The following is a 23,890-nucleotide window of genomic DNA, read 5'->3' as shown; positions in this document are numbered from 1 at the left end:
ACTATAATTCCACTGCGATTGACTTGTGTATGAAACACGAGGGTTTTGGTTTTGGAGGCATTGAGCTGAAGTTGGTTAGATGCCATCCATTTTGACACTGTCGATAGCTTAGTGTTAATGTTGTCAAATGCATCAGATAAATTTTTACGGGGTATAACTAGGCTGGTGTCATCAGCAAACAGTGTGATGTCATTGTCAAATAAATGACCAATATCATTGATGTAAATTATGAACAGCAGGGGCCCGAGAACTGATCCCTGAGGTACACCAGTCTGTATGGGTAGTAATTGTGAACGCGTTGTTCCAATATGAACAAATTGTTTCCTATTATTTAAGTAAGATTCGAAATACATTTTTGCAAGTCCACGTATACCATAGAATTCAAGTTTATCAACTAGTTTGGAATGATTGACACAGTCGAATGCCTTTTTCAGATCTAAAAACACACCAGTGGCAACATTTTTAGAGTCAATGAGCTCATATATCCTTGAGGTAACCTGTAATATAGCTTGAGAGGTTGTGTGGTTATTTCTAAAACCATATTGATTTGAGTTTAAGAGATTCATTTTATTGAGATAACTGTTAAGTCTCTCAAATAATATTTTCTCAAGCAGAGTGGCAAACGGTGACAATATCGAAATGGGTCGATAGTTGCTTGCGTTGGTTTTGTCCCCACATTTAAATACAGGTATCACACGTGCAATCTTCAAGTAATCAGGAAATATCCCTGAAGAAAATGAGAAATTGAATCATTTAGCGATGGTATCTGCTAGGTGAATGCCTATGTGTTTGACAATAATGACAGGTAGTTGATCGTGACCTTGAGCTTTATTGTTTTTCAGTGTAGATAGAACACTTATGACTTCATTTGGTGACGTTGGTTGAAGATAGAATGATGAACTTGGGCGTTTTCCAAAAATATGATGGTGATCGACATCTTCATTCGAGCAACATTCCGAGAGTTTTGTGCCGATGGTAGAAAAAAAACTATTAAAGATCTCAGTCATCCGGGACTGATCAGAGACCATTTGATCAGAAACAAAATCTTTTATTTTGTTAGGTGCCTGAGAGTTGGATTTTCTGTTGATAATACGATTTACGGATCTCCATGTTTCACGTGGATTATTTTGATGTTTAGAAAAGTGTTTCTTAAAATATAGTTCCTTTGCTTTCGTTTTGATTTGAGAGAGTAAGTTAGCAAGAGTTGATCTCTGGATAATTATTTATGCTGGCATACATAGAATTGTGGAAATAATGGCCGCTATCAAAGCCTGCTACGATAACTTTCAACGCCCAAGATGATGGTCGGCAAGCGCAAGCTATAACGAAATTACGCCATGGTGTATGAAATGATGTTTTCCACAGACAAGACATCTCAAGTTTCCGCACGACTGTATAGTTGCAAAATCTTGACATCACATTAATGACAAAATTTTGTAGCGATAATTAGATTATAATCTAATCCAATGGTTCTCAACCTTTTCGTCTTCACGGACCCCTTTTGGACCGTCACAGACCCCGCGGACCCCCCAAAAGTTTAGTTCAAATTTAGCTCAATTATCTTACATTCGTCATCTGTCTTATGCAAGTGATATCCGTAGGCTAGTGATAACCAGCAACAAAATGACTTTTCTTCGAAATAACATCATACTATTCACGTAGAAATTGGATTGACTTTTGTTTGTTCGAAGTTAATTTTGCAACTGCATTTCTTGAAATACGTGGTCGAGTCTCCAAAATCCGAGCCGTCGATTTGATATGAATGTGTGCCGAAAATCCATTTCCACAAATATAGGTGGTGGTGAATGTAATAAAAAGGCGTATTGCTTCCGATTACACATTTGGGTATGATCGCAACAAATGTGGCACCAAAACTGATTTGTATCGCAGATTTGTGGTGTTTTAAAATGATGAAAATATTATTAAACTGATACTGACACCGACTGAAGTTATCATGGAAAATGTTTATGTATTTCACAGGAGAAAATGAATTTTTGTAAACATTTCGAAGTCCTCGTGATTGACCTTCCTAATCCAACTTTTTATTGTTTCCACAATCCCCAACAAAATATCGCGAAATAGCAAAATGTATGTATCAGTAGACCAGTGGCGGGCAACATACGGCACGCGGGCCGGATCCGGCCCGCGAAGGTATTTTGTCCGGCCCGCTGACAGCTTTCCGCCTTACATGATAATGTGGCCCGCGGCCCCAGTCTTCCGACATTCCCAACTACTTGCTTACATACATCAAATCTTAGTGACTGTATGTCATTATACACATGTATGCGCAATTGCGCATTGCGCAGCGAGCGAGGGTGGAGTTTACGCGTAAGTTCGTAGAAGCGAGAAGACTAATTGCATAACGGCATTTAGGATGTACTCAGCCCTAATGTCATTTGTGGTGATCATGGTGTTTGTCCACAACAATGGTCATTTACACCAGGCCGATATTTCTTATTTTTTATTCCGTAACCGTCGACTTGCAGCACGGGACACTTCTAGGCTTCTGTAAGACACCGCTTATGCCAGTGGTTGTCAACTCAAAAAGGGTCGGGGGCCACTTTCAAATTTCGTAGATGCCGAGGGCGGCATGAATTCAATATCGAAATAAAATAGGCCACATAGTTGAACAACCACGCTATCTCGTCACCTACTAAACCCTAATGAATTGATATCTTGGCTTATCGAAAGCCTTGAAATCTTAATTAAGGATTGAACCGCGTGTTGATTGATCAGCGAGTAGCAGGCGTGGTGGTGCCTGTATGACAATGCTGTTCTCAAATCCATATTGTCTTCGTCATTATTGGCGAGAAATGGCTTTGAAGTTACAATGCTGTCGTTAAAATACATTCATTAAATACGATTTATTCCTTGTATATGTGGATAAATGGGCGAATAATGTATCGATTCAGCAATCCGGCCCGCCAAGTTCCTAATTTTCCTATAGGCGGCCCGCCGACTGGAGAAGTTGCCCGCCCCTGCAGTGGACTATTGGTAAGTTAGCAATTAAAATGAGTCTGAACAGTTGGATATTTCAACTCAGACGGCCATTCTGTTGATGTGAGTTCTGGAGATTTACTAGTAACGAAGCGAAAGTTTTTCCTGGTTTAAAAAATACAGATTCAGGTTATCAATTATTTTGAAAATTTAGAGGCTTCCCGGACCCCCTGAAAATGCTTCGCGGACTCCCGGTTGATAACCATTGATCTAATCGGAATATTCAAGCGATTCGTGACACTTTACGACTTCATGACCGTCAATATAGCTCGTTGGCCTAATGACGAAGTTATCGTTTCCCGCGCGCAGCGACCCCGCTATTGGCTTGATTTGACATTACTGAATTGGCTTGAACATGAATACTGAGCAGGGAAGACTGAACATGAACACTGAGTCGTTCTTACTTTACATGCACGCAGTATAATGAGCCTCATCATCACTGTTCAAGTGTTCATTTACATGTCATACCAAGGCTATATCCTATGGTCTCAAGCATGCGAAATATGTTACTTCCACGTTTACACTACAGGCTGAACAGTGAACACTGAACAGTCAATGAAAGCTCTAGCTACTGAATTGTATGGGATTCTCGACATTCTTTCCCAACAGCTTTCGACCTCGATTTGTCCTTCGATGCAATCCCAATTGTTAATTGTAAACAAGACTACCTACGCGGATAACGGACTTGGTACGCGCTTACTGTTTAGTGCTTATATTCGTTAAGTAACCCTTTTATTTATCGTATTCATATGTTGATCATTCACCCATTAACAAATAATACTCACATCGTAAATTTGCTGATGAATGCAGCCTCGGGTAGCCTCACTGAAAACGTCAATTCTTTAGCTTCTTCCGCGGAATTCTCCATTATTGTTGTCGTAGTCACTTTCGCAAAGCGAGATTTCACGACGCTTTTCACGTGCATCTCAGTCATGGAAGACTCGATGGAACGTTTCTGTCGCGACTGAAATTTTAAGAGTATCAAAACCCGTTAAACGTTAACCATGTTTAATTTGATTGCATATTTGTCGATCGAAATATTTCATAGTTACAAAAGTCGATTTATGCCGATATACATACACTGCCGCGATTACCCATTGTCTAAAACACTACTATATTTCTAAAATATGGTATTGTGGCTGGGTAGTGTATGATCTACTGCTGCAACGCCAGTAAATTGCTGGTTCGAGTCCGACCTAGGTAGAACCGAGAATCCTTTCGCAGTGTCGGATGTTTATTTAGGCTGCTGATCACCATTGGATGCCTTATAAAAGCCAAGAACGAAATCAGCCGCGCTATAAGTATAGGGGGTCAGGAATCGTAAATCGAATGTCGGTCTGGTTTAAAATAAACATCGATGATGCCGAAAACCATGAAAAACAGCAAATGTAATGAGGGGGATCAGATGTCGCAACGAGGTGCGAACCGCACAATTTATGACGCATGGCCTCACCAGTGCGTGCTTTCTGCGTATGGTAGTGCATATACTATACAGCTGGATCATGTCCCGGTGATGTAATAACATGCTGCTACCCGTGTATATTTGCAATAAATCCGAGCAATAATTAATACCTTGTTGTTCTCGGCGCTGACCACGAATGATCCACCCATGTCAATGACTTTCGCGTCTATACATGTCAGACTATCGGAAAAGATCAATGCTATGCCAAGGATGAACGTTAACTGCCTCATCTTTTCCGCGTTATGTTCAGTAACACGGAGCGCTGAAACTAATGCGGATTATAGTGTTCGTGAACTCTTTATGCTGTTCGTCTACAAAAGTCAGTCATTCAAGAGAAAGGCTCAGACAATGCGCACTGCGCAGTCATACGTAAGTTCTGCGAACAGCGAAGCCGTCAAAACACCTCGATGCCGTCAGCAGGTTACGGACCCGTGCAATATCACAACAGCTCTCGCTCAATCGAAACCGCTGAAGAACGACAAGGAAGGGAAGTAGGGTAATTCAAATAGAGCATGACTAAATAAATGCTGCATCTTCAATCGGTTTCGACAGCAATTTTGTTTGAACCGTCTGTAGGCTGAGATCAAAGTCTCAAGATTTCGATGGATTGTTACCCGTTGAATTCCGTTATAGACCCTTCTATACCGCGACTTGTCAGCATTTCCAGCTACTACCGTATCAAAGTCCTGTTCTGCAGCATCATTACGATATGAAAGTCCGATGACTTCACAGTTGACTTTTCTATTGCACTGTAGGATCGGTTGCCATATGCTTTAAATCAGGGGTGGCCAACCTGCGGCCGTAGAAAGAAATTTGTGCGACTGTCAACACGTAATTCAATTAGTAGGCTATGTGTTGGCGGCTGTCGACATGCAAATCGAATTTACGATTGACTCCCGAAATTTTGAGATATTTGAATTAATATTGAAATTTTCTTCGCGCTCTGCACGATTCAATGCGATTTCATTTTTCGATTTGTATGTAGCAGCGCTCTTTGCAATCTGAGCCCCACAGTAGGCTACATATGCGAACAGCAGAGGAAAACAATGCGCCACATATAGATATACCAACTCGGAATCGTGTGCTGCTCGCGCAATAAACTTGGTTTTGGTACGTTTGAGCGATTCCAATTAGGGTTTGATTATCAGGATAACGGTTAACCGGTTAACCGCAGTATCGTTGCTAATACGTTTTACACTTTTTAGTAAGTTTGAACTCCCGCTGAGCGCAATTATACCTTTATTCACACTTCTATTGTCTTATACTTTCAATATCAATGGAAACTCCCGTTTTCCCATTGCTGCGTCACGCTTCACTACTTCTATCAATTTTGGTCAATGGCAGTAACTTGCCGTACGTGAGAAGCCATATCACATTTATATATACTCTACTTTGATAACGAAATTACTACCCTAATCCGTTAGTGGTGGTAGTCTTGTAACTTGCTAAAGCGTTAGATCACATTGCATCAAGATATGCAATTCGAAAGCTAGTCACTCATCTCGGTATGCAACCACGGCTGTGGAGTCGGTAAATTTTACCACCGACTCCGACTCCGACTCCAAACATTTTCAATGGACCGACTCCGACTCTGACTCCGACTCCGACTCCTGAGTCATCAAACCTACCGACTCCGACTCAAACCCCGACTCCAACAGTATTACCAATTTACTTCGAAAATTATATGCCACAGTGACGGTTATATAACCATTAAACATATGCAAACATATGATTAATGATGGCATGCAAAATTGTTTCACAGCTCAAATTGTGGCACAGCTCGAATTATTCACTATGCATGAAAGATTGCCTTTCTAAATATCCTTCCCTTTTTCATATTTTATCAGTTTTTATAACATGGACTCTCTAATAACCTAATATGTATGAATCATTCAAACACGACATATATCCTATCCAGCATAATTGAAATGTAGATAAAACGATCGAAGTGTTGCTCTTGTGTCTGAGTCAGCAACTAAAACAGAGATGGATCTTACTAGTTTTCTCATTACACACTGTACTGATTACAAGCGCACACACACTCTCACTACCAATAGACATTGGTCATAAACAAAATTTAGGTAGTAGTCAAATGGCATATGTCCAGTCTACATGCACTTCGTCAGGTATTCAAGGACTAGGACTTGCAGTCTTTATTAATCATTTGTTCCACCCAAGCAGCTATGCTACACTACATATATTTTTAATTTTGACAAGTGGGAAGGGACGTTTGGTTATATTTACATCAATTTTACAACCAGACGATATGTTTGCTCTGTCACAATATCATGGCATAATTCCAAAAATTGCGTCAATTTGTGACTGCATCGCGAAGATGCATATTACTACTTTCTTCCTCTATACAACTGAATTGCAATTTGCAAATAATGTCCAATTTTATCTTTGTCAAGGGTGGCCAACCTTTTCGGCCAAAGGGCAACATGAAATTTCGAACCATTGCGCGGGCAACTTGAATGTTGATAACCTTTTTTAGTCATTCGATAGGAACGAACCGGATTAGGTAACATTGAAAACAAGACTTTTTGACTACGCTTTAAAATTGATGACAATTATTTCATGAAAACTCCGAGTGCAACTGTACAGTGTGTAGTCATGCCCTGGTCGAGCGAAGCACGAAATTATTTCAAAGGTAATGGATGAATTCGATCAATAAATATATTACTTTCATATATTGGGGTCGCCTCTGTATAGCAATGGCTCATTTGGCAAGGACGGGATTATTTGGCGTTTTAGGCATAGCAATATCGACGGTTTCGGTGAACATGCCTCTGTCATTTTGTGCAAATGTTTCATCGCCGAGGATCTCGCTTCGAGCGCACAAGCGAAGTCGCATGTTGGACGACAAGTTATTTCCTAATTGCGAGTATGGTTGGACTCAATTCTGTAAATTACCCGTATTTATAATTTCCATGAGGGGTTCCAATACTAAATGCAAGAAATGGTAAAATAAATCATGCGCAGTGCTAAGAGAAATAAAAAAGTCTAATAAATCTACTACGGAATATTCTACTTTATGGTCATTATACGACGATCTGCGATGAATGTGGCGGTTGGCCCCTGGTTACGCCAATGCGTCGAAACTGATGTTTTAGTCATCATCGAATTTAGCGGTCTGGCTAATCAAATTTTGGTTGGCCTTGCAACTTTACCTGATGTTATATCTAATTTCGAGAATTACCTCGCAGGCCACATAAATTCTTCTCGCGGGCAACATTTGGGCTGCGGGCACGGTTTGGCCGCCCCTGATCTGTATCGTTAGTAATAACAGTGATTGATGGTACATAAAAATCCTATTATAGTTATTATATTAGTAATTTAAATACACCTTCGAAAGCAATTGTTTACATGATAAAGATGTTGGATAGGAGTCGGAGTCGAAGTCCGGGTCATTTTCACAAACTCCGACTCCGACTCCAGTCAGTATTTTTTCCACGACTCCAACTCCGACTCCGACTTCAGCCAATACAGTTTTTACGACTCCGACTCCACAGCCCTGTATGCAACACCGTCAGAATCTACATAGACTGATACCGGCTTTTACGAAAAATCCGATATGCGCGAAGCTGCCCGCACCTCCAAGCCGTGTTATTTTTGACATTTCGGGAACCAAATTCCAAAACTGCCAAAAATAAAAACTTTAAATGCCAAAAATATGGCTTTCTATAAATATTGATTTTTATGAAAGATTTTGATAAAAACGTCAACAAGAATTGGAAGGAGTTTGTATAAAGCGACGAAACAAGTGTGTAAAGCAGAATTCTTAAATTAGGGTCCATGAATCCTTCGGAAGTCCGCATACTACTATCCAATTGGTCCATGAAAGGTGAATGAAAAGGCGAAAAAGTCCAGTGATTAAATCATGGATTTACCTCCAATCTGTGGATTGATCAATATAGCGATTGAGATATAGATGATATACAGCCTTTAGGAAGTAGATGATATTAAGCAATTAGGAAGTATATGATCTCTGCACTTGCACGCCATAGTTTTAATCAGCATATTTCGGAATCTGTGAAAGCGGGCCCTAATTTAAAATTTAGCGCGATTACTAGGTATTTTTCTGTTATCAGGGCTCATGCATTTTGTTATATTATGTAGCCGTCACGCGTGACCCAGGCTACCTTTAGCTCAGTGTGCAATATTCCAAATTCCATTCCCCTTTAACTTGCACTTGAAAACTGTCTGCATGTTCATTGTTCATTAACTCATAAATTGTGTCGTGTTGCCCAATAGGAACATAGTTTCATCAATGATCAGACATGATGTAAAAGGCCTCCAGATCTATACGTACCATACATACATATGTAGATGCAGCCCTTTTCTAGTTTATCATCGCCGGGTGGATAATTTTTCGTATTATAAATATTGATTACACACGGCATCAAAAATCATGTTATGCACATGTGAGATCGATCCAGGGGTTTATCAGGGGCGCAGAGTCCGAAAGGGGCATTAATTTTGCCGAATTGGCTCTATTTTTTAAGATATTGTCTCTTTCTACATATGCCATGAAAATAGTATGTTTGTGGGTACTAAAGGTTAACTCGCGCTTAAGGAGTTGAATATGGGCTTAGATAGTTTATATCATCTCCCATCTAGTACTAACATGTGCGTTGTAGATTACCTACCCCCCTTATTTGAGCTACAGAAAGAGTCAAATTGCACTTATCTCATCACCGATGATCAGTGGGCTCAAATTTAAAACGCTTCCGACGCTTTTTAATATTAGGTACTATCCCTTGCTATCATTTTCAGATACTTCAATTCATGGGTGTTTTAAGTATGTTAAAAAAATGAGTGATATAGCTAGACAGAGTAAGTGTCGTAATCATAGGCGTCGAGTTACGGGGTGGCGGGGTGGCGCAACCACCCCATGACACAATTATGGGGTGGCGGCCACCCCATGCAAAATGCTTAAACGCCCGCCGTCTGCGCTGTCGCGTAAATGCCAACAATTTACCATTAACCGATACATGCGTGAATAATTGAATACTCAGCTTCGTCGGCGACGACGAACTAGTGCTTAAAACGCCCAAATAAAGTGTAATCCGTGATTAAATTAGTAATCACTAATCATACAATCGAAGCGACCTCGTTGACGGCGTCGATTTCGACACGCTCGCGCTGAGAAACATCATCTCCTCTCTTGACCAGAGGAACGAATTGACGTTCTACTTCTCTCAATTAAGTTGTATTTGCGCGCATATTCGTTTACAAAATAATTCTTGAGAAGTTTCGTGATAGTCTTTTCAGTGTTGGGATCAAGTCACTACCTTCGAGTCACGAGTCATTTCGAGTCATTGCACATTTTGACTCGAGTCAAGTCAAGTCAATCGATTTTCGAAAGTGACTCGAGTCAAGTCAAGTCACTCGATTTTTGGAAGTGACTCGATTCAAGTCGAGTCAAGTCAAGTCAAGTCACGAGTCAAGTCAAAATTCAAGTCCAGTTGCCTTTTCGTAGTATAAGGCATGATTACGTCATTGCATTTTGCGAGCTGTCTGAAATACAGATTTATTGGTCATTGATTTCGAACCGATGAACGAATAATGAGTTAAATGTACACACAATAAGGCGCTGTATCGTTCACATATACGTAGAACTGCTTAACTAGTAGTAATTGCATAGCCACATTTTATAGTTACCAGCCAAAATATAGAATAGAGAATGGAGAAACGAATTGATAAGATGCAATACATTACCCATTTACAAATTGATATGATACAATTCGAGCCTGTGCTAGTGGTTGACGACTTCGAATTCAATTTCAATTGGTTGAGGTAAGAACAGAGAACAGAAATGGACATTTTGCTACTAAATTACTCTACTAATAGTTTACGACAACGTAAGCTGTAAGCTTCGATCACTTCGTTTGCGGTCAATTTATTTGTTAGAGAACAATGGTGGCTCAGTAAAACGCACGATAATTGACTGATTGGTCGCTCTCACGGGGTACACCAGCGTTTCGCGAAAAATCCGAACGAGATACAGTGATTTTTATCGACACCGTTTACTTGATGACTTGAAATTGACTCGTGAATATTAGCTCCGAGCAGTGTTGGGATGACTCGAGTCATGACTTGACTCGAGTCTGACTCGAGTCACCTTTTTCGTATGACTTGACTTGACTCGAGTCACTTTGCCAAAATGACTTGACTTGACTTGACTCGGCGTATCAGAAATGTGGATTGACTCGTGACTCGGAGCAAAATTCACGAGTTAATTTCAAGTCATCAAGTAATCAGTGTCGATAAAAATCACTGTATCTTGCGTACGTTCGGATTGTTCGCGAAACGCTGATTTAACTCGCGAGAGCGACCAATCATTCAATGATCGTGCGTTTTACTGAGCCTACATTGGTCTCTCACTCTCACAAATATATTGACCGCAAACGAAGTCGAAGCTTAAAGCTTCCTTTGTCGTAAACTAGTATAATAAGATAATTTAATAGCAAAATGTATATTTCTCTTCTCTGTTCTTACCTTAACCAAATCTCTTGTTATACTGAAATTGAATTCGAATATGGTTTACATATAGTTCTCACCAAAAGGCGCAGGCTCGAATTGTATCATATCAATTTGTGAATGGGTAATGTATTGCATCCTATCAATTCGTTTCTCTATTCTCTATTTTGGATGGTAACTACAAACTGAGGCTATGCAATTACTTACGTAGTTAAGCAGTTCTACGTAGCCTATATGTGAGCGATACAGCGCCTTCTTGCGTGTATATTTAACTCTATATTCGTTCACCGGTTCGAAATCAATGACCGATCAACCTGTATTTTAGACAGCTAGCAAAATGCAATGACATAATCATGCTTCATACTTGGAAAAGGCAACTTGACTTGACTTGTGACTTGACTCGTGACTTGACTTGACTTGACTTGACTCGAGTCACCTCCAAAAATTGAGTGACTTGACTTGACTCGAGTCACCTTCGAAAATCGATTGACTTGACTTGACTCGAGTCAAAATGTGCAATGACTCGAAATGACTCGTGACTCGAAGGTAGTGACTTGATCCCAACACTGGCTCCGAGTCACGAGTCAATCCACATTTCTGATACGCCGAGTCAAGTCAAGTCAAGTCATTTTAGCAAAGTGACTCGAGTCAAGTCAAGTCATACGAAAAATGTGACTCGAGTCTGACTCGAGTCAAGTCATGACTCGAGTCATCCCAACACTGAGTCTTTTTAATTGGAGCGCGAAATAGGAAAGTGTGTTTGAGTATGCCTGCGAATAGAAAGTCATTCCTGCGCAAAGTGCGCATATTCATTACTCTAACAAGGCTTTGCTAACTTTTATCGGGAAATGCAGCAATGCAGCTCAAACGTCGTTATAATGAGCAAACAATTGTCGCGATGTCAGACTCGGAACCTCATTGTGCTGTACACCAGTTGAGAAATTACTGATTAGATGCGCGCTTTCTCGTTTGCTATCATCTGTAGGCTACTAATTCTTGTCTGCTTTATACCTTCGTATTCCCTCGATGTCACCTATTGTCAGTGTTTGATTTGTTATTAATACTGCGCATTGTGCAGTGCATGGCGTTGAATTACGCTGTCAAATATTGATGCAACAAGAGATTCTCTGTGGCGCAAATTCTGAATTTAATCGATTAGTTTGAGCGGGAACCTTCTATATGGGCATGCGCCCATATTGCTCTTGCTGCAATAACACCTTGATAATTAAAATCACACCATTTCACGATCAAATTCGACTGGCTGATAGGTCCCTACGTAGGCCGTAGGCCCCGGGCTGATATTAACCAGCGCGTTGTCGGTACTAAAACACTACGTGCGTAGCCAGTGAGTTTCTTATTTGGGACTGAAAATGAAATGTCAATTCGCAATTCGTATTATCGATGCTGCGTGCTGCAAATTAGCGAGAATCATTTGTATGCGAAATGGGTCATCGATATCTCATGTGCACTATCGTCGGTGATTTGATTTAGCGTGTCCGCATGCAGGCGCAGGCCTACTACCGTCCGCAGAAACACTTTCGCCAAACAGTACCAATCTCTGACTGTAATATTGTTAGTGTTTATGTATCTTTTTGATTAAAACTTATGTCCGCTTCTCAACAAATTGTACTCGTTGTCATTGCTGCATCTGGGTATTTAGGTATGACTAGCGCACCCTGTAATTGTAATTATTGCGGGTTTGCGGCATGTCTGCAATTTCGGTATCAGCGCAACCTTACCGGCTGATTGTACAGTCCGATAAAAATTGATCACTTCTATGTATTTCGCACAGCGTGCTGATACTGATTTCAGCAAAGTAACGATCGCTATGAGATGTAAAAATTCGACCTCATCGCTAGGAACTTAGATTTCATCGCGCGCTCTGAGAAACACCATCTCTTCTCGCGATTTGACGACCAAATATACCTTCACCTTCTTTAAATCAAAGTGCAATATTGGCATCGATGAGGGCCACAAGCCGCGTTTAAATTATTTTGTGAACCATTTTTGTGATAAATATTCTCTGAGCGCAAGTTGAACAGTGTTATATTGTGTGTGCCTGGTAGTTGGAATTTATTCCAGTGCCCATAATATCAATCCAATTATGATTTGCGAACCTAAATCGGGAAATGCATCAATGCAGTCAAAATCGATGTTTTAATCAGCAACCAATTGTCGCGATGCGAGCTACTCAATACTGAAAACCCATTGTGTCGGCGGTAAGGGATAATTACTAGGGCAAGTTTTTGTAACTTTTGCAACTTTTTTTACAGCTTCCGGCAGCTTCCTAAATACTCGGAAGATATGTAGAATGCTGTTTTAAGCTGTTTGAAGGAATCTTATAGTGCAACTTTTGTCCATTTTTTTCATGCAACTTTTTGCAACATTTTGCAACTTTTTCGATTTTTCATGAAAGTTTTTTCGATTCTTTGAGAATTTTGGTGGAATACACGGCCGAATTCGACTGAAATACAGTAAATCAGCACTGAAGTAACACTCTTACTGGTATTTCGGGAGCTGAGCCGGAAAGTTGACCTTTTTTTAGTCAATCAATAGAGAATGCGAACGGAAAACTGTTTTTCGGGAATGGAACTGGGAAGTTGACCTTTTTTAGTCAACTGAGCAATATGTAGTCTTTTAGTGCAACCTTTGTGAAAAAATAAATGCAACTTTTTACTGCAACTTTTGTCAAAAATAAATGCAACTTTCCACGGATTTAACTGCAGCAAAAACTCGCTTTAATAATTACTGATTGGCCGCATGCGTTTGTAATCATATTTCTTGTCTGTCTTTCGTGTTCCAGAATTGTTGCGCCGTGTTACTGCTCAGTCCAGCGATGAATGCCGAGCTCTCGGCAATCAATAACCTAATTTCGCAATGATCTCAGCGTGAGATCGCGTCGCGTGCACAGACGAATCTCGCTAATTGGTCGCAGCCCCGCGTAGCACTGATAATACGACATGTTGAATTGCAACTGAATATTAACATCAGAATGGTCATTTCGGAAAGACCGTGTTTTGCGTTTCAAAAGGAGGGGGTTTCGACACCCCCCTGGCTACGCGCTTGCCGCCACCCCATGCAAAAATAAAAGTCGGCGCCTATGGTCGTCATGACCTAGATTTGTTTTGCTACATATGTTACGAAGACACGTTGAACATGAAGCGATTCAATATGTGAAATGTCACCAAGATGCACTTACGAGGAGTACTTTGGTCTGACGTTGGAAGATCAAGATGAACGCCAGGCACCGCAAACGGTGCGCCAGTATTAAGCTGAAACTTCGCGCTTATGGGCTCAAGGTAAAGTCAATGTTGCAATTTGTAATACCCCCCAGTTTTGTGCGAGCCAAAGAGCCACCATGATGATTGATATATTTACATGAATGAGATGTAAGGTTGGAACAGAAACAAGAAGTCATAGCGCTTCCATAGCATTTTCTCTGCTTTGCAGCCAATTACAAACTCCCCTGAAATTCCAGTTGCAGCTTTACTTCCCTGTCAGATCTGATTTCGAATGATGCTACGATATAGGATGTAGTGGAAGATGAAGATAGCAATAGTATATGCTGTAGAAAATGCATTAAAACCGAGTCCTCAACATTATTACGAATACAGAGTGAACCAATGCCTTCTACTCAAGCTCAGCTAAGCGACGAAGGTCTTGACTTGTGTTGAGACGACAAAAAAGAAGCTATGGGATAACGTGGAAGTGATGTTCACGAACATTCTTGGATCAAGAATATAAGCATGAGCATAAAAGTTCAGTATCATCGCTTACACGAAAATGCGGGAATTATGAGTGAGGAACGAGCTGAAAGGATTCTCCTATAAATCACATAAATGGAAGATTGAATAGTATATTCATATTGAAATGAACCCGAATATTTTCGGCTGACTCTCGTCAGGGGTAATCGTCAGCAATAATGGAAGAGAAACGGAAGAGAAATATCATGACAGTTGGGATGCTCACGTTATGACTAATTACTGCCAGCTGCCTATCGCGAATCTTGTTTTTCACATCAAGCACATTTATCGGTATGGGAAGCTTATTGTCACAAACTGCAATATAATAGGGGAATCCGATGAAAATACTAATAAATGGGGTATTTTTGTGTTCGATATGTGGAAAAGATTAGATTTATACAGCACAGTTTCGTTCCGCCGATATAATTGTGTTTTACATTTCTCAAATTCTCGTGGCTGTTAGGATAAAATGTAATCTAGTTAGAATAAAATAAAATATAATAAAACGTGTGAATTCGCTGATATCTTGAAAAATAGAGCCAATCTGCAAAAAAACAATGCCATTTTCGAGCTCAGCGCTCACGATTTACCCTAAAATCGTTTTAACCTACCATGATGAAATTTTTTGTTGTCCAGTGTTATTATTAAAGTCACTCATGATTTCTAACAATTGTTTCGGTAGTGAAGGCTGTGTTCCGAACGTGTCAAGTGATTTATGACCTGTGTAAATGCCAGTAATTTTGCACGCATAGTGAATCGACTATTGAGAATAGATGGTGAAGAAGCACTCGGTTTTGTATCGGGTAAATTTGGTCTCCTGCATCGTTTTCAATTCGGATTTAAATCTTGCTGTTTGATGGCACGGTGTGGATACTACATGTTTGTGACTTCCGTTTCATAAGAAAGACCAAACTGAAGCGTTTTACATTGTTAATTCGAATCTATGAATTCATTGCGATGCCAATATTTCCAAAAATGAAATCTTATTTTTTGCATACGCCAAAGATGACACGGTCATACGTAGTCGACTTCGATAACAAAATTACTACCCTAATCCGTTAGTAGTAATCTTGTAACTTGCTACAGCGTTAGATGATGTCATCAAGATATACAATTGGACACTAGTCACCCATCTCTGTAAGCAACACCGTCAAAATCTACAAAGACCGATACCGGCTTTTGCGCAAAATATGTTATGCTAGGCCCTAGCAGCTAGGGTAACCATACGTCCTCCTTTAGGTTTTTGAAAATGTCCTCCGAGGACGCCTAAATGTCCTCTTTTTGAGATTTTGTCCTCTTTTTTTGAGAAAGGTAGGGCAAATTCGACTTATATACAGTAAATCAGCACTGAAGTAACTCTCCGGCGGCTAAAGTGTCCTCCTTTCCCGATTCCAAAATATGGTAACCCTATGTTATGCGCTATAGGCTGGGTTGGGGTAGGCTAGGCCGGGCTCACCTATGCATCTTGCATACTCGACTTCGATAACGAAATTACTACCCTTATCGCGGAGTAACAGCCTCGAAACTTCGCACAGAGTTAGAACGCTTAATACGAATAATAAATAGGAAATCTTGTCATCGCTCTCGCTATGAAACACGTTCAAAATCAATACGTAGCAATACCGGCTTTGGAGTAAAATATGTTCCGTAGGTAGGCCGGATGTCATATCAGCGCACACCTCTATATACACTTGAGTTCAGTAACAGTGTTACTGCCCTAATCCCAGAGTAACAAACTTGATACCACACTTCGTACAGAGTAAGAATACCTAATGTAAATATTACATACGAAATCTCGTCATCTCTCTCTGCAAGTAACACAGTAAAATTTCAAGGTTGTCAATCAGATGATTGGTGTAGTAATTTCGTTATCCAAGTTACGTGTATATTGTATCGATGTGCGCAAAGTAAGCTATCGCATAATAAACTTTACGCAAATGCCGGTATTGCCCTGTGCTAGAGTTTGGCGGTGTTCCTTACCGAGATAGATGTACAGTTTCGTATGGCATATTTGAATTATATGTGATCTAACTGTATGTGAAGTCTCAAGGGTGACACTCTATGATAGGGTAGTAATTTCGTTCTCGAAGTAGCCGAATATGCATAGGCTGATATGACATCCAGCCTACCTGCGAAGCAGATTTTACGCAAAAGCAGGTATTGCTCTGTATAGATTTTGAAGGTGTTTCATAGCGGGAGAGAAAAGTGTTAGGTTGTCTATAGAAACGATGTTCACCAAATTTGGTTCGATTCCAACCAGTGGAAGCGGAGTTATTGCCGTCGAAAAATTTGGATTATGAATAAAATAGTATTTACGGTGACCAATTCTTTAATTATTTATTATAGTGCCCACCGTAAATACTATTTTATTCAAATCCAAATTTTTTTGTTGTTTATTTTTATATAATAAACAGAAACTTTCTTCTCCTGTAGCAATATGGCTACTGGTTGGAATTGAACCAAATTTGGTGTGTAGGCTTAAATTAGGTAACCTAACAATTTTATCAAGTAGCCAGTACGATTTGAGAAAAAAAAGTCATTTTTGAAGACCCCTACCGTTCACACTTTCATTTGTGTAACTTGGAGTCGACTTTTATCAAAGTACACCAGCCAAGGCTGTGTCAAAAAAAGAGTTTGTGTACCATCTAAAAATAGTACATTGAACGCTCTCGTATTCGACATTTCATTCTGGTGACGTCATATTTTGGGATACCATTGTTGATATACGATGTTCATCTGAATTCTAGTTGCTGACGATTACCCCTGACGAGTGTCAGCTGAAAATATTCGGGTTCATTTCATATATGAATAATTCAATATACTATGGAATTATATAAAGAACATTGTATATATCAACAATCGTATCACAAAATATGACGTCACCCGCATGTAAGTTCGAATATTCGGGGCGAAGAGAGCGCTTACGCTCAATGTACTATTATCAAGGCATAGGGGAGATGTGGTACCGATGGATCAAAAATTGGAAAATGATCGCTGGCCCCGAAATGTTCAGCCGAAAACAGCAGATCTTTTGCTGGCTCAGCACTTTGATACAAGCTCTACCTATCGCGCACATATACATGAATATCCGTCTTTTCAAAAAATATTTATGGACATTCAAAATTTGTTGCTCGAACGTGTCATCGGTCCCCACCCGGGGGGTCCAATGGCACAGGACCCGGGGACCTATGACACATATACCCTAAAAAACTCAGATGTGACTACTTTTCTTGCTCAGTATTATAATCTAAGCTACAGCAAGCCAAAGAAGAATGTTTGGTCGCAACTGTCAAAAAATAGAATAAATATTAACTCAAATGTTGTCATAAAGTCACGTTTCGATTTAGGCTCGGACTTATAAATTTGAGGGTACATACATATTGCCCGAAAATCGACAGTGTGACTTCCAAATACCTCGTTATAGCGATAAAACATCATATGCAATTATTACATAAAGATTTTCTGTACGTAGACATGTTTCATTTGTTTCATGATTAGTATGCTTGATTATTTTGCTTGATTTAGCTATTGTATCATCGGTCCCCACCCTACGCATTTTATACATAAATCGAAAAAAGTCCACTCAAGAAAAGTACTGAAAAAAATGATAGGTGCCATTATATAGCCTGATACAAGCCCTACACTTCACAATAAAAATGAGTGCTGGTTTGTTCGTGTTGAAGGTTACAAAGAAAAATGTATATGTCGATCTAAATTTAGTTTACACCCCCCAAAACAAAAAACATCTGTGAGAGACCCCATAGCTCGCGCACGTCGAATTTTTTTGTATGTGAGGAAAGATTTTGCCAGCATGCAATTGTAGATAAGTTCACGGAGTGTAATCATGGAATTATCATAGAGAATTTTCAAAGTATTTTCGGTCCCAGTGATCCATCGGTACCACATCTCCCCTACAACGTGCAATGCGATACAAGCATGGCACAATTCGACGTAACGAACAAATAGGAGGAAGCCGAAACGACCAGTTGCAGCCAGGGCTTTGGAGTACGGAGCCGGAGCCAGAGCTGGAGCCGGTTGTTTGACAAGTAGCTCCGACTCTGACATGCCATGCTAATACTTTTGACTGAATTCACAAAGTTGTACGCTAATCGTTCTAAAAATTAAGAATTGTTGCCTCGTTGGCGCCACCTTTTTAAAACTAAGAATGTTCAAATTGTTCACATACAGCGCACTAAATCTGGGTATTCGAGATATGCCGTGCATTACTTTACTATATTCTGGAACGTGTTTATTCGTCATATCCGGGATTTCGTCATCAGCACAACATCGGTGGCCAAGAGAGCGGTTCGAAAAATATTGATCACTATGTATTTCACAAAATGGGACTAATGCTTATGTGAGCTGAGCAAATTCACTAATGAGTATTTAGCCATTAAGTAGCCTTCTCAAAGTGTGATACGCGTACCACAGTGGTAAAAAAACAAATTAGTGGTGCGCGATGGGAGAAAGTTTAAGCAACACTGAATTAAATGCAGCGACGCCAAAGGATAAACGTGACCTTGTTGCACTTGCACATGTCGATTTGGAGGTGAGCACGCAGAGATATAACAGGCAGTCTCCTCTTTGAATTAGACGAGCAAATGCCCGTCCTTAGGTGATAGCTTTTTAATCATAAGGCGAAATTCAACAGTGTGTTATTGTGGGTGCATGTGAATTGGAATTAAATCCTGCGTATGATCGTGTGTGCTGTAAGGATCTGTTATCCTAAATAGAGAAACGCATCCCAGAACGCCGTTATAGTCCACGAACAATTTTCGCGAGGCAAGCTAGTCAATTCGATGCCCGAACCCCATGGTGTTGGATATAATAGAGAGGAATTAGTTATTGAATGCGCGCTTTCCCGTATGTAATCATATCTTCTGTGCATTTATTCTTGTTAGCTTGAAACAGTCGTACCCCTGAATTGTCACGCACCGAACGTGTATGGTTAAATTTGTTACTGACACGATGCACTGCACTCCAGATTCTCAGTGGCACTAGTTTTGCAGGGGGGGCAAGACCAGCGTTATTTTTTGGGGGTGGGCTGACGAAGTGCTTTTCAGCCCTGATTGTGTGGGTTGCCACTTAGACCTATAGCTTCTGTCAGGTGTTTTCGTGCGGTGCATTGTATTAGTAGCCAGAGTAGCCTACATGTGGGGGTAGTGGGTAATGGGCAAGTTAGCACGACAAGCTGCTTGGTTCGACTCCGAAACGCTTCTTCTCTCGATATTGCCAAGGAGGAGAAGAATATTATTCGAGTTGGAGTGGTCGGTTAAATCCACAGCTTCTGGAACAAAGGACTGTACACGACTCTCGGCGGTAGCACGTTTATCTGGGCAAGGTAATGTTACCTCGATTCATCAGACTCAGTACCATAAAATCACGTGGATACCATCATGAAAATAATTAATTCCAATCAAAACCCTCTTAATGTCACTCTCTAGCACCATATACTTTACATTTTGGGTTGATTTCAATTTTCAAAAATCCACCGGTCTGACAAATATTTTTTTTTAATTTTACCGGTCCGCAAGGGGGAAAAGGTTGAGAACCACTGCTCTAGAGTCTAGAGTCTAGACGCTCTTTCTTGCTGTCTTCATTCGATTCTCTTTTTATAGTACGTTCTACATCGGTACTTCTTCTGTGTTTTTTTAGTCGCCGTAAAAACATGACACGGGGGAAAAAGAGCCCAGATAAACTTCGCGGAATTGACCCCGGTATTAGCATGCGTAGCTAGCGCTGAGCATTGGATTCAGTCGATCGCATTCCAGTGATAGTGACGGTGTGCACGTTACGGGGTGCACCAGTACGAAAGGGTGTACAGCACAAGGCTGCATGAGAAACTTGTCGCATTAAACAGAGTTTTACAACCTGCGGGCGGCGTTTGCGAAGGTACTGATCTTTAGTAGTAACCATATTCTGAAATAGTCCGCTATCAGGTATCAGCAGTATTGGAAACAAATCACTACCTTCGAGTCACAAGTCATTTCGAGTCATTGCATATTTTGACTCGAGTAAATCAAGTCACTCGGTTTTCAGAGGTGAATTGAGTATGGTCAAGTCAAGGCAAGTGAATCGAATTATCGAACTGCGAGGAATGATTCAAGTCATTGCATTTTGGAAGATGATTGGAGCACCGATTGAATTATTATTGATTTTAAAACTAGTAGCAAATGTCGAGTTAACTATACGTGCAAAAGGGCGTTCCGTTGATCCGGAACACACTGCGTGTAGGTTACTGTATTGCCCCAGTCTTAATTATAAGCCAAAATAGACAATAGAATATGAAACCTCAGATTACGGAAACAAATCAATACGAAGCAAAACACGCCCACCTACACATCCATAGATACAATTCAAGCATGTATCAATTGTTGATAACATGACGAGTAGGCCAAATATAAATGTATATAGGCCTATGCTCTATCCCAGCGCTTGTTAACCGGTGCTCCGCGGAACACTAAGAGTTCAGCGAGTCAGTTTCGGGGTTCCGCGGAGTTCAAGAGACACGCTCAACTCATAGGCTTACATTAGATTTGTTATTATACGTCGGTATTGGCCATCGTGAGTTGCGGGTATTTAGTCTCGATCAGTAGTCGAATTTGGACTGTTGTGGTGGTACGTCGTGTTCAGTGGCGTACGCAGGGGAGGTGGGGTTCGAAATTGAAACTACATGCTTCTGAAATGACAATCCTATCCTCAATGTTTATATGTTTATTTGAAATTAAGCAATTGGAATCACTCTGTTGCGTTTCGAACAAACATTATTACGTCACTTTCCAAGGTTGGGCCTCGTTTTGTGGGCAAATTATATTTGAATTGTTTCGTTCTTTTAACACTCTGTTGGTGCACCTGCACATATCCTTTTGTGCACCACTAATCCATAGTATGCTAATATATTAGATGTGTATTTAGATATGTATTGTGACTTGCGTTAAAAGGACTAGCAGTCCGCCACAACAGCTACTCACGTATTTTATTAGCAGTTCTACGTGTTCGTGAGCGTTATTTGATTCAAGATAAATGGCTAATTAAGATGTCTTTCACACAGCTAGCAAAATGAAATGACTTCGAATCATCACTCATACTTCGAAAATTCGATGTGACTTGAATTGTGACTTGACTCGTGACTTGACTCGTGACTTGACTCGTGACTTGACTCGTGACTTGACTCGTGACTTGACTCGTGACTTGACTCGTGACTTGACTCGTGACTTGACTCGTGACTTGACTCGTGACTTGACTCGTGACTTGACTCGTGACTTGACTCGTGACTTGACTCGTGACTTGACTCGACTCGAATCGATTCGACTCGACTTGACTTATCTTGACTTGACTTGACTCGAGTCACCTACAAAAATGGAGTGACTTGACTTAACTCGAGCCACCTTTGAAAATCGATTGTCTTGACTTTATTCGAGTCAAAATGTGCAATGACTCGAGATGACTCGTGACTCGAAGGTAGTGACTTGATCCCAACACTGGATGGCATAACCTACGGCAAATTGTTGCGATTGAACAAACAGCTAGAAGGAGTCAATAGTGACCTAATAATGGGAGAACCGGAGTTGTCGTTCCATGGTCACATTCGATACTAATACGGTTGGACTCATTTCGGTACATTACGCATATTTTTTTTAAAAAATTTCGGTATGTATCTGGGTTCCCCATTATAATCCAGAAATCACCTTCCAGTAAATCCAGTAAATTTTTCAAGGTAAATAAAATCAAAAGACTCTATTTTATGTTGATTAACGAAATAATTCTTTGTACATTTTAAAAACTTCTGTTTCGCTTTTTGAAAAAACATGGTTATAATAGGTTGTGTGCATCAAAACATTTGGCGTGCCATGTAAAATCATCTGGCATGCCACAAATGGTTCGCGTACCGGGGGGTTGCCGTCCCCTGTCGCACATTATTATGGCGCTAGTATTATGGCGCGTATTGTTCACAAAAACTCATTTTATATTCTGGGAATCTGGGTAACCCATATTTGGGTCAGGAACACGTCAAGCAGGAGCCGCATGACGTGCAATTAAATTTCATAAAATTTAAGGGGTTATTGGTATGTTGTAGTAAAAGGCAATTATTGTTTATGTCTATTGTCAGACGTCCCAGGGATATTGGGCTCACTCAAATAAGCAAATAGTTTGTCCGTGACATCCGGCGTGTCACTCCTGTGAACTGAAAACTAGATAAAACGGAGGGTAATGGCTGAAGTTGAAAGAAAATGTAAACATAGTCAACTTGACCTTGAACTCGCGTTACGTCGTAAAAATTATGAGCAACTGCCACAATCATTGGTTTTCTCTACACGGGTGGTCGCTATCAATTCCTGGGCGACGTAACTTGCACCAATCGAGAGTCCTCATTAAATAACCTATAAGCAGGGTTGCCATCGACAAGGACCTAAAAATAAGGACAGTCGAAAAATTACATTAGCATTATAAAAGCGTATTTGTACATGCTCTGTTGTTATTTGAAATATCGGTATTTCATATGGCTTCCGGGTTAATGTCACAATCGCAGATATTGCAATGAGCAAAAAACTCGTTTGATACCTTTCAATTCTCCCTCATAATCGTCACGAATAACGTTTTTGCGTTGGATCATTATAACTAATCAGATTTAGCATTATTAGTAGCTAAAACTGTATGTGCAATATAATTTGAATTAATTTCTATCAGTCATTTATGGCTTTACTACTTTTTAACCCAATGTCGACTGCAATGCTCCCATTTTCACAACACAATAAATGCTGCCTTGCCCACAGCTTATTTTGCCGTAGACTAAACAGCAGAAACCTGGCACTGCTGTTTACTGCTCAAATGACGTCCGCTGCGATTCTTGGTACAGCCGAAACTACTGTACCACTCACTGCAGCCCTATAGGTATCTCGCCACTTATAAGGCAAATTCTGTGGTATGTATGTACAAGTACATTGTACAATATACATGTACAGTACAACACGGGAGTTCCTATCATTTATGGTGTCATACAATCACGATGCAAATGCGTAATTTTAGAATATTATGCGACACGGATACCAGGCAAAAACCCATCGAAGTTCTGTAGTTGTTGAAAATAAGACAAAATAAGGACGCGAGTCGAAAATAAGGACATTTCTTAAAAATAAGGACAGTTGAGCTTTTTAAGACCCGGCATCTCAAAATAAGGACAAATCTTAGAAATAAGGACGGTATG

At 40.3% G+C, this 23,890-nt stretch overlaps 1 protein-coding gene across 1 annotated transcript in view; it reads right to left on the bottom strand.

Moving 5' to 3' along the window:
- The window catches only part of LOC145441074 (inter alpha-trypsin inhibitor, heavy chain 4-like), a 29,295-nt gene extending 24,474 nt beyond the window's left edge, over positions 1-4,821 (bottom strand). The window contains exons 1-2 of the mRNA XM_080318850.1: positions 4,570-4,821; positions 3,783-3,961 (exon numbers count right to left, since the gene is read on the bottom strand). Of these exons, the coding sequence (XP_080174976.1) occupies positions 3,783-3,961; positions 4,570-4,689 (299 nt within the window). The 5' untranslated portion in view covers positions 4,690-4,821. The remainder of the gene's footprint in view (positions 1-3,782; positions 3,962-4,569) is intronic.
- Positions 4,822-23,890: the final 19,069 nt, after the last annotated feature.

This window comes from Botryllus schlosseri, chromosome 6, assembly GCF_051294905.1.
Source record: "Botryllus schlosseri isolate E-star chromosome 6, Bs_hap1, whole genome shotgun sequence".
In the NCBI taxonomy this organism is placed as follows: Eukaryota; Metazoa; Chordata; class Ascidiacea; order Stolidobranchia; family Styelidae; genus Botryllus; species Botryllus schlosseri.
This window is presented reverse-complemented; position numbering and strand designations above follow the sequence as displayed.